The sequence below is a fragment of the Cyprinodon tularosa genome, unplaced genomic scaffold (genome assembly GCF_016077235.1).
Source record: "Cyprinodon tularosa strain WSP-4 unplaced genomic scaffold, ASM1607723v1 ctg49, whole genome shotgun sequence".
Taxonomy (NCBI): domain Eukaryota; kingdom Metazoa; phylum Chordata; class Actinopteri; order Cyprinodontiformes; family Cyprinodontidae; genus Cyprinodon; species Cyprinodon tularosa.
In genome coordinates, this window is record NW_024039218.1 from 731,620 (window position 1) to 755,683 (window position 24,064).

Consider the following 24,064-nt stretch of genomic DNA (forward strand, 5'->3'; position numbering starts at 1 on the left):
GAATACCAGCCGATTCTGATGCAAACAGCAATATATCATGCCTCCCTATATGCAAACAATTTCAGTTTAATTCATCCATCAATCCATCCAGAAAACTGTGGATTGATATTTTTTCTTTCAGCTACACTAGTGATTATCCTCCTTTAAATTTAGAAATTTGTCCCACATATTGCCAAAGTCTATGTATTGAAATTATTGGTGGGGACATGTCCACACCAGTGCTGTTATTGTCATAAAATATCCTATTTTATTCTGTTATTCTGAAAAAAAAAACAACTTTTTTTTTTGTTGGTTTTTGCAGATCTTATTCAATCGACATTAATAAACATCAGTCTGTAAATCTATGCAATGTGTGCGTTTTTACGCTTTGGATTTAATTAGGCTTCCTGCAATAAACATTAATGCTCCAAATGATTTACACAAGTGGTAATTTGTTTTGCAAATCGATAGTATTGCTGGCAAGTTAGATCCATCTATAGTTTTAAGCTTTGATGATATTCCAGCATGCTGGCGACGCAGGACTGAGTCTGGGAGGGGCGGCGGGATGACAGAGCTAAGATGGCAGCCCTGCTGAGGGTGCTGCCTTTTTGGGGTCAAGAAATATTCAAGGAACGAATGAAACCGAAACACTGCAGCTTTACACATGAGAACTTTCATTTCTGCTGTTCTGCTTAATCTTTTCCCTGGGGCTAGAGGAGGTCTGCTCTCCGGGACGGAAACGCCGTGTTGACACTGCGCATCAGTCTTTTTTTTTCTGCGTCTGTGATAACTCCGAACACTGGATGCTAATTACGAAGATTTTGCAGATCGGAGCGGGCAAATGATGTGACGTTGAGGGAATCGCATCTGATGGCTGGATTGTTACCTGTTATATATGCATTGTTTTGTTAAACGATGATGTGTGCGGCAGCGGCCGCCGGTGGAGGGGGGATTCTACCTTCCTTATCGCCGTCCATGGGGCTGGGTGTCAGGGTAAATTCTGGAGCGGGAGCCGATCTCACAACCATCGGTTCGGGGATGGGTTCTTGCCCTGCTCTCGGAGCCCAGTCGGATTGTCGGACTCGGTACCAGCTTTTGCTCTCAGGACGAGCCCTTGCGGAACGATACAGACGGATTTATACCACCGCCATCAACGATAAAGAGCAGGGGATAAACCAGGGAAGGTTGGTATAAAAAAAAAAAAAAAAATACATTGAGCTGCTCTGTCACTTGGAGTGCTAATAGAGCTAACGGCTGTAAGCTAACCTTAACCCTTTCATGGCGGTGCTAAGTCAAATATTATTTACCAAATATATTCCCCTTTTACTTTACATAATGTTTAATATTTAACCTGTGAGCAATTATGGGAGATACTTAATAATATGCCTGAGGAGACATCTTGCTATTTTTCAGTTTGCTATGACTTCCTTAGCTTAGGGGTGCAACCCTAAGCTAACGTTACGTTACTTCACCCTTATGCGGATGGGTTTTATTCCGGGGAATTCGTATTTAGTTAAAAAATGATTCAAGAAGAATTATGAGAAGTGAATATGTTATAAAGTCCTGATTTGTTGGGAATAAATACAGCTTTCACGCTTTAAAACCTAGCTAGCTAGCTGTCATTACAGCAGGATGTCAGTTTGTTTGGAAGAGAGAATACCACCTTGCTTCACTGAAACACTATTACAACCTTATTTTTTCCCCCTTCTTTTTATTAAACGAGGAAATATATGCTTGACAAAACGTGTCGGTCAGTTTAGTATTGTCGTGTTTAAGGTTTTAGGCCCATCAACAGCGTCACTGTTAGCCGGCTAACAGACATCAGCCATCAGCTCCTCTTCCCCCCCCCCAATGTTTTCTTAACAGATGTCAATTCCACAGAAATGAGTTAAATAATAATAATAAACACAAATATAACGCTAAATATAAACTAGGAATTATGCCGTGCAACTTAAGCCATGTTTATATGGCCTTGTTGGCAGTTGAATCAACTGTAATGCTTTTCTGTCATAACACACTTACGTCATTCCAGTCAGTCAGGTTTGTTGTTTGATAAATATTAATTCTTGCTCACAAACAAAATGATTATTAATTTTTTGCTCCAAACACCTTCATATATTGTTAAATTGATCTGTATTTGTTGGCATTGGGTTATTTAATTGCTACATTCATATAGTAAAAAAAATAACACCATAGATGAACACTTCATTCTATCTAATGTTTTATTGTGGGGGTTTGATATTACATATAAATTGTTATTAATGCCAGACAAGTGGATGTTTTTAGTGGAGGACTAATTAGGTGTTTTTTTTTAAGCTAAAATCCTGTTTTGGGTTTTGAAAGTGAAAACTATCCAGAGATTTCCCCCTTGGCATTCAGTAAACCTGCTTGGGTTTTTCTGGTCACATAATAGGGAGTTTTTCCTCTCCACTGTCACTACAAGCATGCTTAGTGTGAGGGATTGCATTTGAGTCAATGCAATCAACTGGTTTTCCTTGGATAGAAAATTTTGAATCAATTTGACTGTATGATGTGGTGAACTGTAAAGTGCCTTGAGATGATATGTGTTGTGAATTGGCGCTATATAAATAAACTGAATTGAATTGAATTTAATAATATGGTGTAAAAGCATAATATGATCAAATTTATTTAATTTCACACCCCATATATAATATTGAATAATTATTATTGCTGCCATAAGGATTAAATCTGCAGTTTGCATTTATATATTTTCTAACAACCAAACTATTCTTTCTAGCTAGTAGTCATCTGACTAGTAGCATGCAGAAAGAGGGACAGTACAGCCTAAGGTTTCTACTCTTACTGTCTTGATGCTCTTTCTTTGACAGAAACATGACTGAAAACAGTGAGCTATCAGAGCCCTTCCCATTGACTGCTCTATCCTCTGCTCCTCATGTTTGGCTTGCTGTGGTGTTGGTACTGGTACTGTGCACTAGGGCTGCAGCTCATATTGATGTTGCTGTTTGATATATCTATCCATTTCTTTCGTTTAATGATAGAATAGCAAAACGGGCTCAATCTGTGATCTTTCCCACATTTTAAGTTCCGAACCAAACATTTATACAGACAAAGAAGAGATGGGAAAAATTTATTGTTTTTTTGTGCTTCTTTTTGCCAAATTACTTATTTTACTTGCCATTTTTAGAGTCTATTCCCCAGTTAAAGTAAATTTGTTTTTAATGATTTTTGAATGTTTTGACTGCAGACCTCTGTACACACAAACACATTCTTTTTTTGAACTGCAGATGTTTGTTATTGACCTCATCCATACTGTACTTTAGTAAGGGTTTTAGTGAATTTTTTTTTTAAATCTTCCTTATATATTCCAAACTATGGGCCTTTTTAAATTGATTTCAGTATTCATGAATTTACTCACTCACCTGAGTTTTTATACCTTTAGCTTCTTTTATTCTTACACAACCAGTAATTTGACCAACGTATTACTTCAGGGATACTCTGGACCTTCTTTTATTCCGTAGTCATCCTGCTAAATTTCTCCACTCTCCCTGTCCAGCCAGGAATGAAGTGGCCGCAGGTTTTCCTCATTGCTTTCTCACCTCCACCAATGTTTGGGTGAAGGTGCATCAATCCGATATTAATAGTGGTATCGATGAGAATCGAGGCAATCCATAGAGGCATATTCCAAATCAAAATCATAGGTAAAATCATTTTGAACTTCAATGGTTACATATTTGTTTTCAGGATGGAATTTGTCCTGTTAACACAACTGACTGTCTTTATCACTTCCTTATCTCAAATTGCCTTTTGGAATATTCATGTGTGCATTTATTCATATCATAGTTGAGGAGTTCATGACAGACTTAAAAACAAATTCAGCAATAATATAGCAAAAGAGCTCTGATATTGAAAAAGTATTGGGGTCTGCAGATTTCCAAATTTAATTATTGGAATCAAATTAAAGGGGGAAAAGAGATGTGGATTGGTGCATCCCTACTGTTGGGTGGTTTACTGCCTTAATCGGTGCAGTTTTACTCATCAAAAAGTCTGGACACCTAGATCTATCTTCTGTTGACTATCTGTCCTTTTTTTTTTTTTTTTAACAACACTTGCCATGAGATCCTGGACTCTATTGGTAGTGGTACATATCATATATTCCATATCTAGAGCTGGGCCTTGGCTGAACAGTTCCATACCTAAAATCTCAAATTTTCTTCCCAATAATATCACTAACACCAGGGATTGAATCAGGGTGTCAATTAGTACCATTAATTTTAGTATAAATTCACTTACCTTTGTTATACCAGATGCCTCAATCACCACTTGTGTGAAATTTCTCTCCTTTTCTTTTCCAAAACTAGCATCTATAGGAATTGTTTTGGATATGTCTACCAATGCTAGATTAGAGCGTTCTTTTGCTGTATATTGAATAGAACTACTGTCTTGTTCTGTATTGGACAAAGTGTTACTTCTCTGAACTCTACAAACTCCCCCCTTGATTTCATTTAACAAACTGATAGAAAGGTTTCATTATTCTTAGTCCTCATCTATAAACTCATGTCTTAGTTTAGGAACTTTACATTCAACCTTCAAACATGCAGTGTTTTAAAAAAAGCACATTGATCCTTTTTTAATCATATTTTAGACCCATCTAAAACCTGCTCCATCTCTACAAAGTAAAATAATTTTTTTTTAGATAAACTCTAATCTTGATTTAGATCCAACATAGCACTAAATCTGTATTATTAAAGTTTTTAATCATGTTGTAGTTAGTTGGTTCTAAGAGCCCTTTTTTGTGTTTGCCAACACCTTTATCATATTCATTATGGCATAATAACACAGTAAGATATTTTCTTGAACTGTTATAGCCCTGTACCCTAAGCCTATTGTGTACATCACTACGATAGCCAACTAGCTATAGGTAAGGGTAAGTTACCCTCATAGCTTCTGTTCCTCAGCTTAAACCCACCTCATGGCTTCCTTCTCCCTCCTGTACTCATCCATAGAAGGTACTCGATTGCCATAACTTTTTTCTTTCTTACTCAGTGGCACCTCTGCTATTCCTCTTCTGATGTGGTGTGCCACAAGGTTCCATTTTACAACCCCTTTTATTCCTTAAGTATGTTCACACTTGGGTCAATCGTAACCGAGCTCAGTGTCAAATTCCATAGATATGCAGATGATGTGTAGATTTATTTAATGCCTGTTTTCTTGACAAAACTTCTTTTGAGTTTTGAGTCCTAAATTTTTAATCTCAGCCTCTGGGAGTCTTTTTTTTTTTTATCATCTACTTTTTTTATCACTTTGGTTGAACCGTTGTTCAACCAAAACAAGAAGAAGGCTGTTTATGTTTTTATCTGCTCCTGAATTGATTATTTCACTGTCCCATAATGATCACATTGTTGCCCTAAGGGAAGGGCCCTTTTAATTCACACTCCCAGACAGGGACTAAATACTCCTGTTTTATTCTACTTTGGGTTCTTTTCTGTTTCAGGATAAATGTAAATATCTTTTTAAAGTTTTTAACCATCTTTCATCTCCAATTTACCCAAATTATTGAACTTTTCTTTTTGCATTATATCCTTTAAGTCAAACAGTCAATATTTAGAGAAGGTTCAAGGAAAAACTACATACATTTGGGTAACCTAGTTTTTACTGTGACTGATCTTCAACTCAGGAATCAGCCTCCACTATATCTAGCTAATAAAGCTAATTAAGCTCAGCCTTTTAAGACAAAGCTCGAGGTACAAAGAAAATATTGAATTACAAAGACATGTTAGACAAGTAGACTTTTGATTCCTAATGTATAGGACCTAAACAATCTTAACTTCTTGAAGAAAGTATGTGTTCAAAATTGGAGTGCCTTTTGGTCTAAATGAGCCTTTAGTGAAATATGAACAATACAATACAGAAGTGTGGGGTTTTGCATGTATAAGTGTTAACTTTTGGATGATATGATGCTCCAGTTACTGAGTGGTTTGAACTTCTGTACTAAAGGTTATGTCTGTGGAAGGTTATGTTATGTTATGTTAAACTAACTGCCTTTTCTTTGTGTGCTAACAGGGGGAAGAAGGCTTTGAGTAAGAAGAAACTGAAAAGGCGACAAAAAGTCAAGTCAAAAGTCAAATCAAGAACAAAGGTAAGAAATTGTTCCATGATACCTTTTTAATACTTATCTATTCTATATTTGTTTATAAGGGTTTTAAGCACAAAGTCAACAGGATTTTCTTTTGCCTTTATCGTTGTTAACAAGCTTCCTAGATAGCAGGAGATGACATAATCTGTTGATATCTTGCCTCTTGGTCCTTATGATAAACCCATACTTCAGATTTGGCTCCACTGAACTGATGCAGTTGTGGCAGACAGATATGTGGCCTTAGTCCATTTTGAACTCAGCCAGGTGAGCTTTAGCCCGTCCAAACATAAATCTGGGTAGGTTGAATGTGGAGCACTTGGGGAGTGGCTCTGACTTGTACATGATGGGCTGTTGCCAAGCGACATAATGTGTTCCACATCTCCACGGCAACAGTTTCCTGCCTCCATCTCCTTCATCTAAAGAAGGAACAAAAAAAGGATGCCATTGTGTTGTTTAGACCCTAAACACGTCAGAGTTTTTCAAACTAGAGGACGAATTATACCAAAGGTTACACAAATTATAGAAAATTTGACATCCAAAAATCTGGCTTATATGGACCATTTGTTGTTGTTTTTTTAAGTAAAACTTTACTTATGAGATTATTTCTAGCAGTTCTATATAGCAGCCTTTGCAGTCAGAGGAATAAGGCTTTAGCGAGACTGGATAGCAGTCAGGATTGCTGTTAGTTGGACATTGGGAGGTCATGTTATGTTTGTACTTGTCACTCTCATTCTCGCTCTTTCATGCCTCTGACTGTGGAGTACTCAGAGTAGAAGTGTTTGAAATCTCCTGCTCCCTTCCTCCTCTGCTACAACGTTGAAACATGAAAGTAGGACAAAGACAAAAAGTGCTTGTCATTTCTATGAAGAGCATGATGTAACATCTTGTTTGTAGGCTGATGTTGTGCTGTTTGTTCCCTTTTAAACAGACCATAACTGTACATAATTATAGCAATATTAAGCAGCAGAACGGGAAATTCAAATGAATATTGAAAATTAGTTTATTTCTATATTACTGAAATGCTCTTACATGTAACTGTAAATAGAGCTGCAGTCTGAAAACTTTCAGTTTTATTTGTGTTTTTTTTTTAACAGCTGTATGCTAGTTTGCCAGACTAACATTATGTTTACATGGTTTTCATGTGCCTTGTGGCGCATCAAATTTTATATAACATACATCAAAGTGGTACCAGGATATTGTGTTTGCACCATTTTGGTGTTTGAACAATTTTAGACTCCACTGTCAACATAAGTTATTTATATTTTACAAGTGTGCTTTAGTAAGTCTGTTTTATTTAAGAAAAAAACAAAAACATTTGCGTTGTGACGCTCTGGCTGTTTTTATTATTGTTGTGATTATCTCAATAAATTATGACATTTTAAACCCTTATCTCTCTCTCCAAATCAGGACCCTGCTCCAATATTTGGCATTGTGATAGAGTGTGTTTCTATAATAACGTAATAATTACTGTTATAGTGTCATGGATGAAACCCATAGGGTTTAATTGAGATTGTAAAAAAACTATGCTGAGTTGATGTGTGAATGTTATCGTCTAGAAAGCATTATTATTTTTTTTTTTTTAAGTAACCAAGAAAACTGAAAAAAAAATGTTATAACTTTGTAAGTTTTTGGTTTCTAAATTTACCTTGGTATGTGGAGCAACTGGAGAGCATCTCTATCTTCAAGAAATGACTGAAATAGTTTTATTTGTCAAATATTTGTACATTTCATCAGTTGATGCAAATCCAACAATTACTACTCGGTTCCCTTCCGCCACTTAGTTTTTTTTTTTAATATTTAGAGAGCTTCAGCTCTCACGCAGTATGATACAGCGCAGATCCTTGACAAGAGGAAGTAATCTGCTTTTCTGTGCAGCAGACAGAGACATTTTCCTTTAAATGGTTCAAAGGTTTAAAGTGACTCCCTTTTTCAAAGCGAAGCTCCACAGCTAGCTTGGTAATGCTTAGACCATGTGGTAAATGTAGCACTTATTGTGAAGCACAGAATTGGGCTTTGAGGTTTAGTTATTACAGGTGTTTTAGAAATAAAATAATTTGTTGTCTTAAAAACAGACAAAGGTTATGATAGCAACGCAAATTATCAATGGGAGGCTTTTTATTCAGATTCTGTTGTATTTCAATTCAATTCAGTTTATTTATATAGCGCCAATTCACAACACATGTCATCTCAAGGCACTTTACAGTTCACCAGATTATACAGTCAATGTATGAATTTCATAGTTTTATAGTGACATAACGATTCAGTCAGTTTTAGTGACAGAGAAAAGGTCCTTTTTGTAGGTTTTTACAAACATGATGAAGATTTTACAGATTGCAAACCCATGCTTAATCACTGCATGTTTACTGTGTGTTATATTGCAATAGAAAAAAAAGATTTGAAGGAATTCATGAGTTAACAGTGCTGATCATTTATTATACGACAAATCAAAACAAACAAATCAATCAACCTATCACCACTTTCTGTAATGTTAAGTTGCTCTAAGCCATTAGCATACATTTTTTTTTTTACAGTCATAGAATACCTTTGGCTTATTTTTCTTTTGGTGGTAACACCCTTTAAGCAGTTATGAAGCATACTTTTCATCAAGCCCACATTAGAATGTATTTATTTTAATTTTTCTGTAATTCTAATCTTATTGTTATTGTTTTGTGAAGGAAAACCATCATAATTAATAGCGATAAAAGCTAAAACAGCAGTATGTGTTGAATTTGTAGCGTGTTTGACTTAGTGTATAGGGCTGGGAATCTTTGGGATTCCCACGATTCCAATTTAGAATCGATTCTTGGGGTCACAGTTCAATTTTTCCCCTGATTCTTTTAAATCCAAACGATTTGATTCAGAAACGATTAATTTAGGACTCTTTCGAGATGAGAACGGGGATTTGAAGTACTCCCGAAATACTTAACTTTACCGTTGCAATCTCTGCAAATCGCATGAGTCATGTCAAGCCCTTTCTCACCCGGCTGGGTTGAAGGTAAAATCCAAAGTGTTTCCAAATGGTTGCATTTAAAGACCGCGGAGGCGGTTGAATTTCTTTTTCTTCGTCCTCCATACTTTAGCGGCAACAAACACAGTAGCTCACACAACACTACACACCATTCTGTAGCCTGCTAGGCTAACGCTTGCATGCCTGTGCATAGCTCACGGTGCTCATTGGTTTCGCCAAACACTACGGTTCCTGATGAGGCACATCCGCACCCACAAAAAAAAATCGTTTTTAAAGAAAATGAGAATCAAGTCTGAATCTTTAAATGTTAGAAACACGATTTGAGCTCAAATCTATTTTATTCTTCACCCCTATTAGTGTATTAGGTTACTGAAAATAAGGAAACTTTCAGTTATATTCAGATGTTTTTTATTTGACAGTTTTGGACAGCAGTTCTTAGCTTTAGTATTATATTTAACAATCTTTAGCTGTTCTTAATTTGTCCAGCTTTGACAAGTCTGTTCTGTTTTTCATCAACAAACCAGTACAATTGAAAAACCACTTTCTTTAGTTCGTCAAAATGAAAGTCTTAAACATCAATAGAGGATATCTGGGGTCCTAAATATTAACTTGAACTTAAACGGCAACTAGAGAGCTCTTCGTAAGACGAAGGAACTGTTTGTGCGTTGTTCTGTAATATGCTGTTATGTAATTGATTTTATTTTTTGCCACAGGCTTTTTTTTTATCATTATCACTGTAGGATATTTCCTTGACACTCAAAGCCATTAAATGTCTTCAAGTACTGCTATTGACTCTGGAAAACTTCTAAGTGCTGACTTTAGATCATGGACGGAAAGCACACAAAATAAAATAATGGAGCAGCCTGTGTCGTGTGGTTGATTCTTTATATTTATTTATTTTTTTCCCAAATTGAGAAGAAACATGAGTGAGGCAGCTGGATTTACATATTGCATAATGGGATCTTCATTTTCTTGCTCGCTTTCAGATGGGATGGGCTGCTTTTCATCAATCTGTTTCTAATGCTTTGATTAATAACATTTAATCTCTTTCACCACCGATTGTCGCTCCTCTGAACTTTATAAGATGCAAACCCTCACAGATCTGCTCTTGGAAATGGATTCCTACATCAAGCACTTTAAAACAGACCTAGGTTTAAAAATAAAATAAAAGTCTGTACTTTAAATTAGCTTTAATTCTCATGACATGTTGTGTGTGTGGTTCCTCAGGTTTTATTTCAAATCAGTACCACATATTATTACTACAGATTAATTGTAGTTGCTAAGATTTGTCGTTTGTTTCAAAAATTTAACAGGATATAGTTATCTTTGCCGGTTTTTAGTATTTACATGGCTAAATTTCCTGGCATGAATGCTTTGTAGCCTGAGTTACAAATGGTACGGTAGTAAAGAGATCAGCTGATGATCCTGTTTGAGGACCGTTGTTTTAGCCTTTTCCTCCTCATGGGTTGTAGTTGATAATAAATGACCCTGTCCTTTTCAATAGATGACCTCACTATCTGTGATCTGGATGGCGAGAGTACGGCAGTGGCAGAGCTACTTGGTGGATCGATGGGATTCTCTGGAGGTTGCCTCAGCACTTTGGTTAAAATACTTCCCTTGGTGGGACCGGGAAAGCAGTCAGCAATTAGTGGGATTGTTTATCGAGTTTCTCTGTCAGCTGCAGTTTGTCTAATAATGATGGTTATAGAAGATCTTTGCCTTAATAGTTGTTTTAATCCTGATTTCATCATTTTTTAAAAAGTAAGAATAAAGTGATTAAAAAAGGAAGAAAAAAACACTGTATGCTGCAAAGGATCGGTGAGGGAGTAGATGAGATGGGTTCAAGCTGCTTATTTGGAGAGTGTTTTTAAAAGACACATCCTTAGAAAATCAGATTTAAACTTATTTACATGTAAACATATTTATACCCCCATAAGAATCGGATAGCTCATGATTTTTGAATAAAACAGCTCAATATGCCTTTTGTGTTGTTTCTATTGTTCTAGCAAAGACAAGGAGAAAGATTATCTGCACAGAAAAGGAATTTTACTTTGGTTCACAGCGTGTAGACAATAATTAAAAAATATAAATGCCTTAGAGTAATTTAATAAGGATAACAGGAACAATATGTATGTTTATGTAAAGCCTCTTTTTTATGCATGGAGAAAGAAAGGCAGACTGTGATTGTGCAAAAATACTTATTTTGTTTCACAGCAGAGTAATCATTTTCTGATTATTTTGTTATTTAGACAGTCTGGGGTAAAATATTCTCTGTGACTGTACTCTGTAATGCCGACATGAAGTTAAGCCTAAGCTGTTTGTATCCAGGATGTGTAGATGTCGGCTGTCTGTTTTTCCTGACCATAGACTGCAAAGGATGGACGAAAAGGTCAACCTTCCACCTCATGTGGAAGGTCGTACACCTTAGCACCGCCGGTATTGCAGTATCTTTGGGATACTTTGAACAGGTTCTATGCTTGAGCATAGCGGACACAGCTTGGTGGAGGTTTGGAAGTGCTGCCAGTGTGGGGGGCATCCGCTGGAAGTCAGGAGTTCATGGACTGGTCCTCTGAGGTGCAGTAATTGGGGTACCAGGAAAAGAGAATTGGTGGGAGAAATGATGCCAGTGTGGATTGGTCATGTGTGGGGGAAGATGATTCCCAGTCTCATCTCATCTTTTGTTGCAAGCAGGCAGGAAACGGTCCACTCAGAGGTAGAGCTAGGGCTGCAACTAACGATTATTTTGCAAATGCATAAATCCGTTGATTATTTTTTTGATGAATAATAGGACAGCGAAATGTTCATTAAAAAAGGCTTTTTATGAAATTAAACAAGGTTAAAAACTAAAACTTTTCCACCTGAGTTCTGGGTAGAACATATTGAAAGACAAAAAAGTTTTATTTATCTTAAATGCAAAATGTTTGCGTATTTTTATTTTTTTTTTTACAATTTTGGTATAGTCACTGCTCTAAATGGGTCGTTCTGTGAGCTAAAGGCATGTTTTAGTCTCGATACTCCAGTTAGTGATTAATCAATTACTAAATTAATTATTATTTCAATAATCGATTAATCAGATTGTTTCAGCCCTAGTAGAGATAACGTTTGCCAAACAAACAGGTCCTGTCACTTAAAGGATAATTCCGGTTTTTAACACTTTTAGCCCATTTTCTGTAGTGTCCAGGATGAAATCGAATGATCGACACCAAAATGTTGACAATTGGTCCTGTCTCTGCTTTTTGGCTCATGCAGAATCCCCCCCTGGCTGCTTCAGAATGGCTTCCATTGTGCATGTCCGATAATGTCCTTAAAACAACCTTAAACGTTCTTTTTTTTTAAATATGCTACTCACCGGATCGTCAGCGCTGTTCAATGACGTTCCAAAAAAAGTTTCGTGAAGAAAACCGTTCCTGTCTTGTTTTATTTAGCATTTCGTAAATCCCAGAACTATTTTTTCTGATACATCACAACCGCTTATAAACTTCCGCTTCCGGTTCGAATCTGAAGCGTTGCACACTCCAGACCACTAGTTGGCGACGGTATCCTCTACCGTCAAACTCAAAGTCCAATATGTCCTCCTCAAGAATCCACCTTTCGTATTCCATTTTCAGAGTTTTTTAAAGTGTTTAACAGAGACGTTAGCACCTCGACGTCGGAGTACACAGAGTGAAGCATAAACACTTGGGCCTTGCGAAAAGACTACAACTAAGGGTAAACAGGCCCCATTTCCGTTTCCGGTGGCGGAGGGATATTGACTATTCCAACAGAACTCAATGGGATTTACAAAATGCTAAATAAAACACTACAGGAACGTTTTTTCTTTACGAAACTTTTTTTGGAACGTCATTGAACAGCGCTGACGACCCGGTGAGTAGAATATTTAAAAAAAAGAACGTTTAAGTTGTTTTAAGGACATTATCGGACATGCACTATGGAAGCCATTCTGAAGCAGCCAGGGGTGGATTCTAAATGAGCCAAAAAGCAGAGACAGGAGCAATTGTCAAAATTTTGGTGTCGATCATTCGATTTCATCTTGGACACTACAGAAAATGGGCTAAAAGTGTTAAAAACCGGAATTCTCCTTTAAATGAAATAAGTGTTTTGTTTCAGTAGTGGGGATAAACTATTTAATGACAAACTTTTTTCCAGGAATGATATGAAATATTGGATATTTCAAAATACATTCCAATTTATGATTACAGCGTTTTTCACTGATGAAAAATTCCAGGTTTTGTAAAGTGTTATGCGTTTATTTTTTAAGCAAATATTTAGATTTTCTTTTCTTTTTTTTTTTTATTGGATGGGTTTATATAAAATAATCATTTTGAACAGGCATCTATTAGGGACATTCTTGGCAGTGTTTTTTTTTTTTTTGGCTTTATGTAGCTTTCACTGAAATCAAAAGGAAACCATAGCAACCAAAATTGAGAAATATGTTATGATATGAGTTTTATGCATATAATTTAGCCCTAAGTGTCATCCTTGCCTGACAGTAAAATATGTTTGATGGGTTTAATATAAATTATACCAAAATAGAAGAAATGTGTTTGAGGAAAAGGTAGTTTTATTTATTCATTTTATATATATATATATATATATATATTTTTTTTTTTTTTTAAACAGTGCTGTATTTACAAATGAACCTTTCAAACTGTTTTCAGAAGTCATCTCAGAAGGCAGCTTTGGGTCTTTTTCATTACTTGCTCTATATGGTCAATTGATTTGAGGAGGTGGTATTATATTTATTTAATTTTAGATATATATATATCTAAAATTAAATAAATATAATACCAAACTTTAACGAACTTGGACACAAAGTGGAAAAAATAAAACAATGGTTCAGTTATTTTAATTTTATTTTATTCGTTGGGGTTACCATTGACAATAGCAGTTGGCAGTGTTTTCCCCTGCGTATTTCAGTGTAACAGGCTTATGCTCAAAGGTCACTATTATGCTGAAAATTAGGCTACTACTTGCCTACTTTGACTGACATCTGGGCATCCTCCCCAGTGAATTACAGCACAAACGCTGGTTTTGCAAAAACTTTGAGAATTACAATGGAATTAGGTTGATACCTGTATTTTTACTGTGCTTTATAAAGACATTTAAGACTGCCTGAAATTTAAAGGTTTCCTATTATACCACATTTGAACATAGAAAATATTAACAATAAGTCCTCCAGAGCATGTTTTTACTGTTTGAGCAGGAAAATTCTTCTCAGATTGCACAGACGGCATGTACCAATAGCATCTTCATTCACCCTTCTTCTAAATGAGCTGTTTTAGCTTTCCACACCCTCCTGAAGGCCGCGTCCCGACAACCAGTCAGTTGGTAATGATGGAGGCTACTAGAGCAGAATAATACAGAAGACACAGGAAAACCTTAGCCGATTGGCTGGTACAGACCGCTCTTAGCAGCTTACAAGTGATGACACATAACCGGTGCAGCTTGATCAGAAAACTGCTAATTGCCAGTCATTTAAGCTGTTAAAAACAATAGTACCCTTTTTTTTTATCCCATTGGAAATACGGTAAAATGTCACTCTAATCATCTCAGCATAGATCAAAGAGCATTCATTCTACATACAGAACAATACAGTTCTTCAAGCGCTGACTGGAAACCCTTTCAATAAACAAACAAGTTCACCCAGTAGCCAGTTAGCTTGAGCTGCTATGTGCTCCATCTTCTGTAATGAAGTACCTGAGCTGCTACCACCCGCTTATCAAAACAGCTGAGGACACAAACATTAGCTGCAGTGCAAACATGTTTACAGGCTTTCAGACAGAAAGGTTAGCTGCAGTGCTAACATATTCAGAGGCTAAGCAGTCCAACACAGTCATGTTCAGCTCTTACCTTCACAGCTTTGTAACGGACAATTTTGATTGATCCTTTCTTCAATTTAAGGTGTGTGGAGAAGTCTGCTTTAGAACACCCGATGTTGTGAAGCGCGCTTCTTCGAAATAATTTAGGTGAAGTAGTTCGATTTTCATCACAAAAAAAATCCATCCTCTTAGTCTTTATGGGCTCAGGTGATTTTGTCTCAATGAGGCCATTAACAGAGCAGGTGCTCTGCTTTGCTCAGAAGTTGGTTTTAGCCATGTCTGTTTGGATGGTCTGTGTTGATGAGCAGAGAGATGGTGTCTGCTAGAGGGTAAGCTTAGTCCCCAATTGACCTCATAAAGGGAAAGATTTAAAAATAAAGCATTTTTAGCACATATAAGAGGAGGAACAATACAGTGAGAGAGGGGAACTGCTTTTTTTTTTCTTTGGGAACCTTATACACAGGCTTCAGGATACACATGACTGTTAGAAAATGCTTAGAATGTGAATTTTGCTTTATATGGGACCTTTATGACGTTGTTAAGATGCTATCCTCATTAAAACTCCTGGTGAGAACACTTTTTTATAATATTTTTAGATTCATTTTGTTTAGCATATTATAGGCTACATTTTCCTCAGACGTACAGATATCTAAGGTGGTCTTTGTTGTTGGGATAAGAATCTACATATATATGTATATATATGTTGTGCAAATATGTGTGTAGATTGCTTTGTTGTCGATACTGAAACAATTTACAGTATGGATACGTAGTTTGCCCTAAAACATTACATACCTCATTCACAGATCTATTACGAATATTTCCAGTTGCAGGACAACTTGGAGCTCGTTAGTTAGGTTTACTTGAAATAAAAGCTACAGGATTCATTGGAACCAAAATTTAATATGCAGATTTGCTCATTTCTGTTCAGCTCATAAACCTAATATTCATATAGGATTCTCTCTGTTTGTCCAAGCAGACAAATAACGATGGATTTGTATGAATAGTTAATTCCAAGCGTTTTTGTTACTTAAGATTTCTTGCATGTCTATTTTATATGAATGCAACATATATTTTAAAAAGAGGTGTTTGGTTGTGAGGATGTAAGCTTTTTGGTTTGCTTATTACTAGTGGTGGGCATAGATTAATGTTTTTAATCTAGATTAATCTCATTGTATTCCTGGAATTAATCTAGATTGAAATCGCTTATTCTGCAGAAGACATTTATATGGGTGCTACCTTATGTTTGCAAAAATACACGTAATTTCCTCTTCTTACTTATGCTTATAAATATTTTTTTTGCTCATTTGTTGCTGTGTTTTTGCTGCAAAAAATAGTGTCTCACTTCCAATTATAGATGTCCCACTTTAACATTATAGTGCCTGAAAAATCTGACACGCACGTCGCCTCGATCAACTTCTCATCTTTCGCGGCTTTCTCCGTGGCATGCTGGTCATGTGTTCTCCTCATGATAGTTCATCTCACAGGTAGTTTGTAAGATGGGTCACCTGTGGCGGCCTGCATAACGAGCCCGAGCTGATTGGTGATGGGCTAGCAGCTTGTGGCTATCCACTGAACAAGGAGATTGGTTAGCTAGGCTGATACAGCTGTGCTTATAGCAGCATTCATGTCAGCACGTCACGTTGAATGTGGTAATGTCACAGCACACCTACACAGGTTGGAAGACAGATTCGTTCTCTCCACCTGATATACATTCTCGCTAAAATATCAAGATGAAAACCGTTGTTGGTATAGACCCAACTCCCTACCCAACTGTTAGAATAGATTAACAGCGATTAAGAGTCTGGCGTTAACGCACTGAGGTAATGCCGATAAAGGCCCATCTTATTACTTTCTAAAATAACTGCCTCATTTATCAAAAGCGGAGAAACCGAAATAAATTTTTGGATTTCTGTTGACTAACCATGATTTTTTTTTATTTTGCCTTTCTGAGGTCTAAAAAAATGCACCTTCTAATACACCAATTGAGAACCTAATTATCAGTGTTTTTTTTGTTGTTTTTTTTCTCTCCACAGGCCGAGAGCCTAGATGGAGCTCTCTTCGTGCCGGACATCAAACTGCACAGCAACCCCTCTGCATTTAATGTCTACTGCAATGTGCGACACTGTGTGCTGGACTGGCAGCAGAAGGAGGCCTCCCTCGCTCTGGCCTCCAGGACCTCGGTGCAGAGCGGAGACTCAGACAGCGAGGAGGAGGAAGAGTACCGTGAGCCAGCGGTAAAGCTTCCAAAGGTATGAACTAAGAGGTTTTTTTTTATATTTCTTTTTTTATGCCTTCATTGCTTGTTATCATGGCAGAAAACAATACCATTTTAGGGGATCTTTGATGTTCACAGGATCTAATTGATCACTTTGGCCTTTTGTTTTGATTAAACCACAACAGACTTTTCCAGATTTATATACTTGGTGTTATTTTTAAAGCACAATGCTTTGGAATAAACCTGTAAGGTCAGTAGTTTTGTAGGAATGGCTATATTTAGACTCTGATCTCAAAATCTGTTTTAACAGGAACGATTTGGACTTTCATTTTTCCCGTTGGATTATTTCTACCTATTAGGCCTTTATAAGAACAAAGTCAAAGTGTGGACTTTTGACATGTTGCTATGGCTGTGGTGTAATCACATTATGACCCTTGTGCCTGCATAATTACCTAGGCACTGTCATTTACTGTAACAAGATGGAATTTGTATTTCCTTATACGAGACAACGTCACTAAAAGAGAGCTTTTTTGTTTTCCTTTTGTTGTTAGAATTCGGAAATGGAGAAAGCAGCTTAGAAACTTAGGATCTTAAGTATTTCTGTGTCACTATCACAGGACCAGTACCAGTTACGGTGGTAAACTTATCTTCCCAAGTTTGACAGCAGTTTGCTAACCATCTCTGCCAGTTTGCACAAAGAATTTCCTTTTCAGACAGCAAAAATTTGCATCTAAGTCAATCAGCCAAGCTTGTTTGTTTAGTTACAGTACAGCTTGGATAATTATCTGCCAGTTGTGAAATTATCCACTGATAAGAAGAAGAGGTACATCAACAACAGAAACAGGAAAATAAGTAGGAAGATGTTTTTAATTTGTATACATGAGTTTGAACTCCCAAGAGATCAGAACAATTGCCAATCCAGATTCATCTGAAGTTTCTGGAAAAAGATAACCTGAAGTCTTTAGCTTAAAAGATGCTTAGATATCATCCTCTTCTGTTGTTAATAAGCCATATGTTTTATTGGTGTTTTTAAAGTGTTGTTAATGCTAACGGCAGGAAAGAGTGAAGAATTTCCCCCTGTTTTGGAGCTAAAACAGGGTTTCCGCAGGTCATTAAAAAGCATTAAAAATCATTAGATCAATTTTTTTTTTTAAATTAAGACCTTGATTGCCTATAAAAATTAATTAAATGTGATTATTAGTAACATTAAAATTCCCCTTATTAAAAAAAAAATGTTTATAAAACCAGTTTAGCCAGATATTTTATATCAGATTTATTTGGTTCCGCATGTCGGTGTCATGCAAACACGTGGAATCAGATAAATCTTCTTCTAGTTGGTTGTAAAGCCGCACGTTTGGAAAAGAAGCCTAGCGGCTAAACGGGAAAGGCTAGAAAATGGGAAAATGCAAATTTCAAAGAAAGTGGCTGGCACATGAAGAATTTGCAACATGGATGCAGCCTGTCGAGGGTAAAGATGACGAAGAATTTTGCCACGTATTTTGCCGAGTTTGAAAGAGAAAAAAATTATTTAAATTGCACAATCCATTACAATCTCACAAGCAGTCAAACAGCCACAGGTCAGCTGTAAGGGGCAGACAACAGCTAGAAATGTCAAGTTAAATTTCTGTAAACAATGCAGTCACGTTTGCAGCAGCCGCCGCAACAATCGGCCCAGCACCAGCTGGAGCCAGCACTACCGCCACTAACATTGGGAAATCAGACTCTTAATAATTGGATCTAATGCAATTCTGCATGTGGGGTTCTCTGGAATCTGAACACAGCCGTGCAACACCACTCACACGCTTCTAATGAAGGTGTATCCAAATTGTTTCTCGCAATGTTTCCAGATTCAGAAATAGCCAACTCTTTCACCTGTGGAACTGTTTTTTTTTTTTAGTACACTTATGGCTCAAATGCTAACAAAATCTAAGACTCTAAGAAAGAGGTACAATGAAAAATGTAATATATTGAAAAATATTGAGTCAGAACTCAAATCGAAAGCAAACCAACTGAAACATTTGCATTAATCATCTTTTCTAAAAAAAAAAAATAAAAAAAAAAAAAATAATTTGTACCAAATGTACCATGTTTTGTGGCATTCAACATTCAATGTCATTTTTGTATCCACTGTTTTCAAATATTTCCAGTTAAATTGAATTTCAGTTTTATTGATATGTCTTAAAATCTTCTCAAGGTACTTTAGAATACATAGATTACATAAAATAAATTATTTTAGAGTCTCTCTCTCTTTCCTCATGCGTACTTGTTATTTCAGGGTATTAAATAGCATTAAATTAAAAGTTACCATTTTCTTTATACACCCTGTAAAAGGTCTAAGACAATCTTTGTGATTACAATTCAAAAATTTTAATGGATCATTCTCTTTTTTTTTTCTTTTCTTATTGCATGTCGTTATGTTCAAGGCTAACCTTTTTCTGTGACAGATAGAGGTCTTCTCTTTTAGGAAATTATATCAGATCGTTGTTTCATATCTCTAACAAACACAGTAACAAGAGATCAGAAGAGAATCTGTTTCTGGGCCAGACTCTACCACAGGCTATCACTGCTGCTATTCCTCCTGATGCAATTAGTGGATATTAAAATGGTTTTTAATAACTTAAGATGAAATACACTATTTTTTTTATTAAGCAGAGTGATGCAGTGTTTGCTTTTATCAAAATGTACAAAACCTCAACAGGTTCTAAATTGTTTTGCTGTAATATTCTGTCCCACTTCCCTGATCTTTAATAAACACCAACTTTCTTCCTTGCAGATCATTGGCATCGGCCTCTGTGGGGTTTTCGAGCTGATAAAAGAGACACGGTTCTCTCACCCTCTGCTGTGCCTGCGTAGCCTGCAGGCTTTGCTGGACATGCTGCAGGGACAACAGCCAGAGGGTTTCCAGACAGAGCCACCTGATGTATTGGGTAAAGTTAAAAATCCATTTCTCTAATTGCACTAGCCTTTCTGTAAAGAAAATTATTTATATTTTATTATGTTTTTTCCAAATGCCTGACTCAACTGTCTTTGTTTACTTTGTCAGAGTCTCTTTTCCAGCTGCTGTTAGAGACCACAGTAAGGAGCACAGGGCCCAACGACCCAACTGGACAGGACATTACAGCTTTGTCCTGTGCATGCCTATTTAGTCTAGTGGTGGCATGGGGAGATACGGGCAAAATCCTGCAGGCGGTCTCTGCCATCCTCACTAATAATGGCAGCCATGCCTGTCAGACTATACAGGTATTTATTACAAACTAAACTTACTTAAACAGGTTAATTAAAGAGATATACTCCAAAGATGTTGTAGTTTTTCTCTTTGTGTTATAGATCAACCATATTCATATAGACGTAAAACATCCCAGCTACTGTTTTGATTGTTGGTCGTTTTTCTTATTATTTTGTATATTTTTCAATCCATTTTCCAATGCTTCGATCAAAGATTACCTACCTGCGTGATGTGAGTTATTTTGGTATGATCAGGGCTTGTATTTCATAAAACACACCTCTATCCAAGGTGGGGTGAAACCCTAAATGGATATATGGTTTAATATAAAGTCCATTCTGAGCTGCATTGAATAGCTTGCAGCCTTCATCCATTTTCTTTTATGCACAGATGCTCAGAGCTCTGTCTGGACAGCTAAAATTGAGTTTGGTAAAATGTCAAGCTGCTCTAGCTTTCCTTTTTAATCATGTTATCTTGCTTTAATTCCGCTGTCAGTTAGCTAGTCTCCTATTTGCTTCTGTATCGTTTTTTCCTTTTATCTTTTTCTCTGCCTGAAAGAAAAACTGCTTTAATTGTACATAGAAAACACTCTAAACTCAACTTGGGTGGCATTAAAGAAACTTAGGCTGAAATTTTATCCTTTACCAACTTTTACATTTTATGTATTATGAGTCATCAAAGCGGCAGGCCGAAGCTTTCAAGCTGTCTGGTTGTATGTGGGTAAAATTTCATGGTATAGATGGCAGCGAATGTGTGCATAGAAATGGATTTAAACAGAAATGTAAATGTACAGGAAACCACAGTTTCTGAATGATCAGAAGTGACTCAAATCTTCATCAACTGTAAATAGCAGGAAGTCTCCTCTGTCTCATCAGAGCTTTTGCTTTTTGTTGTTATTCAATCTAGGTCCCCACCATACTGAATGCACTACAGAGAAGCGTCCAGGCTGTTCTGGTCGGGAAAATCCAAATCCAGGACTGGTTTGGAAGTGGCATCAAACGCGCGGCACTGATGAACAAATGGGTCCTGAAGGAGGTGTCCATCGATGAAGATGAGCGCTGTCTTCTACAGACGGATGGCTCGTTTCTGTATTTGCTCTGCAAAGATGGACTCTACAAAGTTGGTTCTGGATATAGTGGTACTGTAAGGGTATGTGTCTCCTTAAGATGCATTTGGACTTTGCTTAATATTTCAAACATAAGAATAGTGATTGAAGAAGCTTATCATATTTAATTTAGGTAGCAAAAAATTACATATTTAACAAAGCATGAGTGAAGATTGTCAGCTCATATGAGATGATTCCTCACAGGGACACATCTACAATTCCACGTCGCGAATAAGGAATCGAAAGGAGAAAAGGTCATGGCTTGGCTTCGCTCAGGTAAGTAGCTCAGCTTCCATTTACCTTGGAATCATTTTACAAGTGTTATGATTACATTTCTAAATGATGCAAACATTAAATATCAAGATCAGATCTTTCTACTTCTACTTACAACGTTTATACTATTTACATTATTAAATGTTTATTAAAAAATTTAAATAATTGAAAAGCATTGTGCTGTTTGAACATCGACTACTTTCTGCTGTTTCAATCTAGTGTTTTTTGTTTTGTTTTGACTGCTTTAAAGGCTGTCCACCATTTTCAGACTTGTTCTTGTCCTCCACCTCTCAAATACCTATGCAGTTTTTTTTTGTGTGTTTGGCATTAACAAGAAAAAGGCTAAAAACAGCTTGGTAAAGAATGCCATCTTATAAGTAATTAGCTCTGAATGATACAGCTAAAACTTATATCTTAGAATAGAATAGAAATTCGCTTTATCTTGATATATTATCCAATAATATATTGATATCAACATCAAGAAAAGCCTATGAAAAGCAAATGTCAACAACAAATGTCAACGATGCCTGTAGGGAAGGTATGACGATTAGTCAAAACTCCTGCAAATATGGGAGTGTAGCTGGCGCAGCGGCTAGCGCTCACTACCCATGTACGGAGGCCTTAATCCTCGACCCGGATTTGAATCCGACCTCTGGTCCTTTGCCGCCTGTCCCTCCCCTCTCTCATATCCCCTTTCCTGTCAGCCAACTGTCAAAAAAAAATGAGCCATTAGTGCTGCAAAAAAACAAAAAACTCCTGCCACTATAACATTTTAAAAATATGTGCATCAAACATCAAACTGTGCCAAACGCTGTAACAATAGACTATAATGTATGTTGAAATATTGCAAATGTAATAACATTATTTTTATTTATACCACAATGTTTATTGATGTTGAATAATTTTCCACCTCTATAAGTAATGACTGTCAAAATGGTTTACATTTGGAGCCCCTTACAGCTGTGATAAAAAAAAAAAAAAAAAAATCTTCTTTAAGCACATACAGCACAGGAAAACCAATTAATCCAAATTGTTTGGATGTATGATTTTTAGGGACACTATTTGTTCATTTTCATGTAAAATAATTCTATTAAAGACATAAAGAAATTTATTTAGTTAGTCTATTTATTTATTATTTATAATAGTAGTTATTCTGTCAATGATCTAAATCGAACTCAAGCGCATAACAAAACTTGAGAGCAACAGCCGTCGTTCGATAAATATAATTTTTCCAGAGTTGCTGTAATTTCAGACCAGTAACAACGTTCTGTGTTGCCTCTGCAGGGTTACTTGTTGTATCGGGACACAACTAACCACAGTATGTCGGCCATCAAGATTAACCCCGAGACCCTGGAGCATGAGGGTGGTGTTACCATGCCAGGTACAGACCCCCCCCTCTTCCTCTGCTCAGTGTCATCAATTACTGTTAAGGTACACCAACATGAACTTAAATAACTCCATGTTCCCTTTTTCTCTTGCTCCAGGTCAACATTCAGACGGACAAAACATCATATTTACAGATGGAGAATACATTAACCAAATCGCAGCTTGTAAAGATGTAAGTTTTCTTTTTCTTTCTTTTTTTTTAGCACCTAATTTTGTAGAAAAATATTCAAATATTTCTCAAACCCCATTGAGAAACTTGCTAATGAGCTTTGAAAGATAAGGTGGCAGATTTTCTGTTGGATATTAATATTTTTTTTTTAATAGTGGGGTTTTATAGGACCTGGATTCATTAAGAAACAGTTCAGTCTATCTTTTTCAGAAGCTAGAAAACATATTTGGGGACTGTTTCAGTTAGCCTTCGTAGTGCTCAGCAAGCTGGTGAGAGGAGGCTTTACTCTGTGCTTCAACAACAAATACAGGTGCTGGTCATAAAATTAGAATATCATGAAAAAGTAGATTGATTTCAGTAATTCCATTTAAAAAGTGAAACTTGTATATTATATTCATACATTACATACAAACTCATATATTTCAGATGTTTATTTTGTTTAATTTTGATGATTACAAATGACAACAAATGAAAATCTCAAATTCATCATATCAGAAAATTAGAATATTGTGAAAAGGTTCAAAATTGATGGCCCCTGGTGCCACACTCTAATCAGCTAATTAACTCAAACCACCTGCAAAAGCCTTTAAATGGTCTTTCAGTCTAGTTCTATAGGCTACACAATCATGGGGAAGACTGCTGACTTGACAGTTGTCCAAAAGACGACCATCGACACCTTGCACAAGGAGGGCAAGACACAAAAGGTCATCGCTAAAGAGGCTGGCTGTTCACAGAGCTCAGTGTCCAAGCACATTAATAGAGAGGCGAAGGGAAGGAAAAGATGTGGTCGAAAAAAGTGTACAAGCAAGAGA

The 24,064-nt window shown here is 36.5% G+C and overlaps 1 protein-coding gene across 2 annotated transcripts in view; it reads left to right on the forward strand.

Moving 5' to 3' along the window:
- The first annotated feature begins 531 nt into the window (after positions 1 to 531).
- Positions 532 to 24,064, forward strand: part of mycbp2 (MYC binding protein 2) — a 100,848-nt gene continuing 77,315 nt past the window's right edge. For both annotated transcript variants that reach the window (XM_038302367.1, XM_038302366.1), the window contains exons 1-9: positions 532 to 1,163; positions 6,022 to 6,097; positions 16,915 to 17,130; positions 19,870 to 20,023; positions 20,140 to 20,336; positions 21,226 to 21,468; positions 21,629 to 21,700; positions 22,982 to 23,078; positions 23,182 to 23,255. In XM_038302367.1, the coding sequence (XP_038158295.1) occupies positions 895 to 1,163; positions 6,022 to 6,097; positions 16,915 to 17,130; positions 19,870 to 20,023; positions 20,140 to 20,336; positions 21,226 to 21,468; positions 21,629 to 21,700; positions 22,982 to 23,078; positions 23,182 to 23,255 (1,398 nt within the window). In that variant the 5' untranslated portion in view covers positions 532 to 894. The remainder of the gene's footprint in view (positions 1,164 to 6,021; positions 6,098 to 16,914; positions 17,131 to 19,869; positions 20,024 to 20,139; positions 20,337 to 21,225; positions 21,469 to 21,628; positions 21,701 to 22,981; positions 23,079 to 23,181; positions 23,256 to 24,064) is intronic.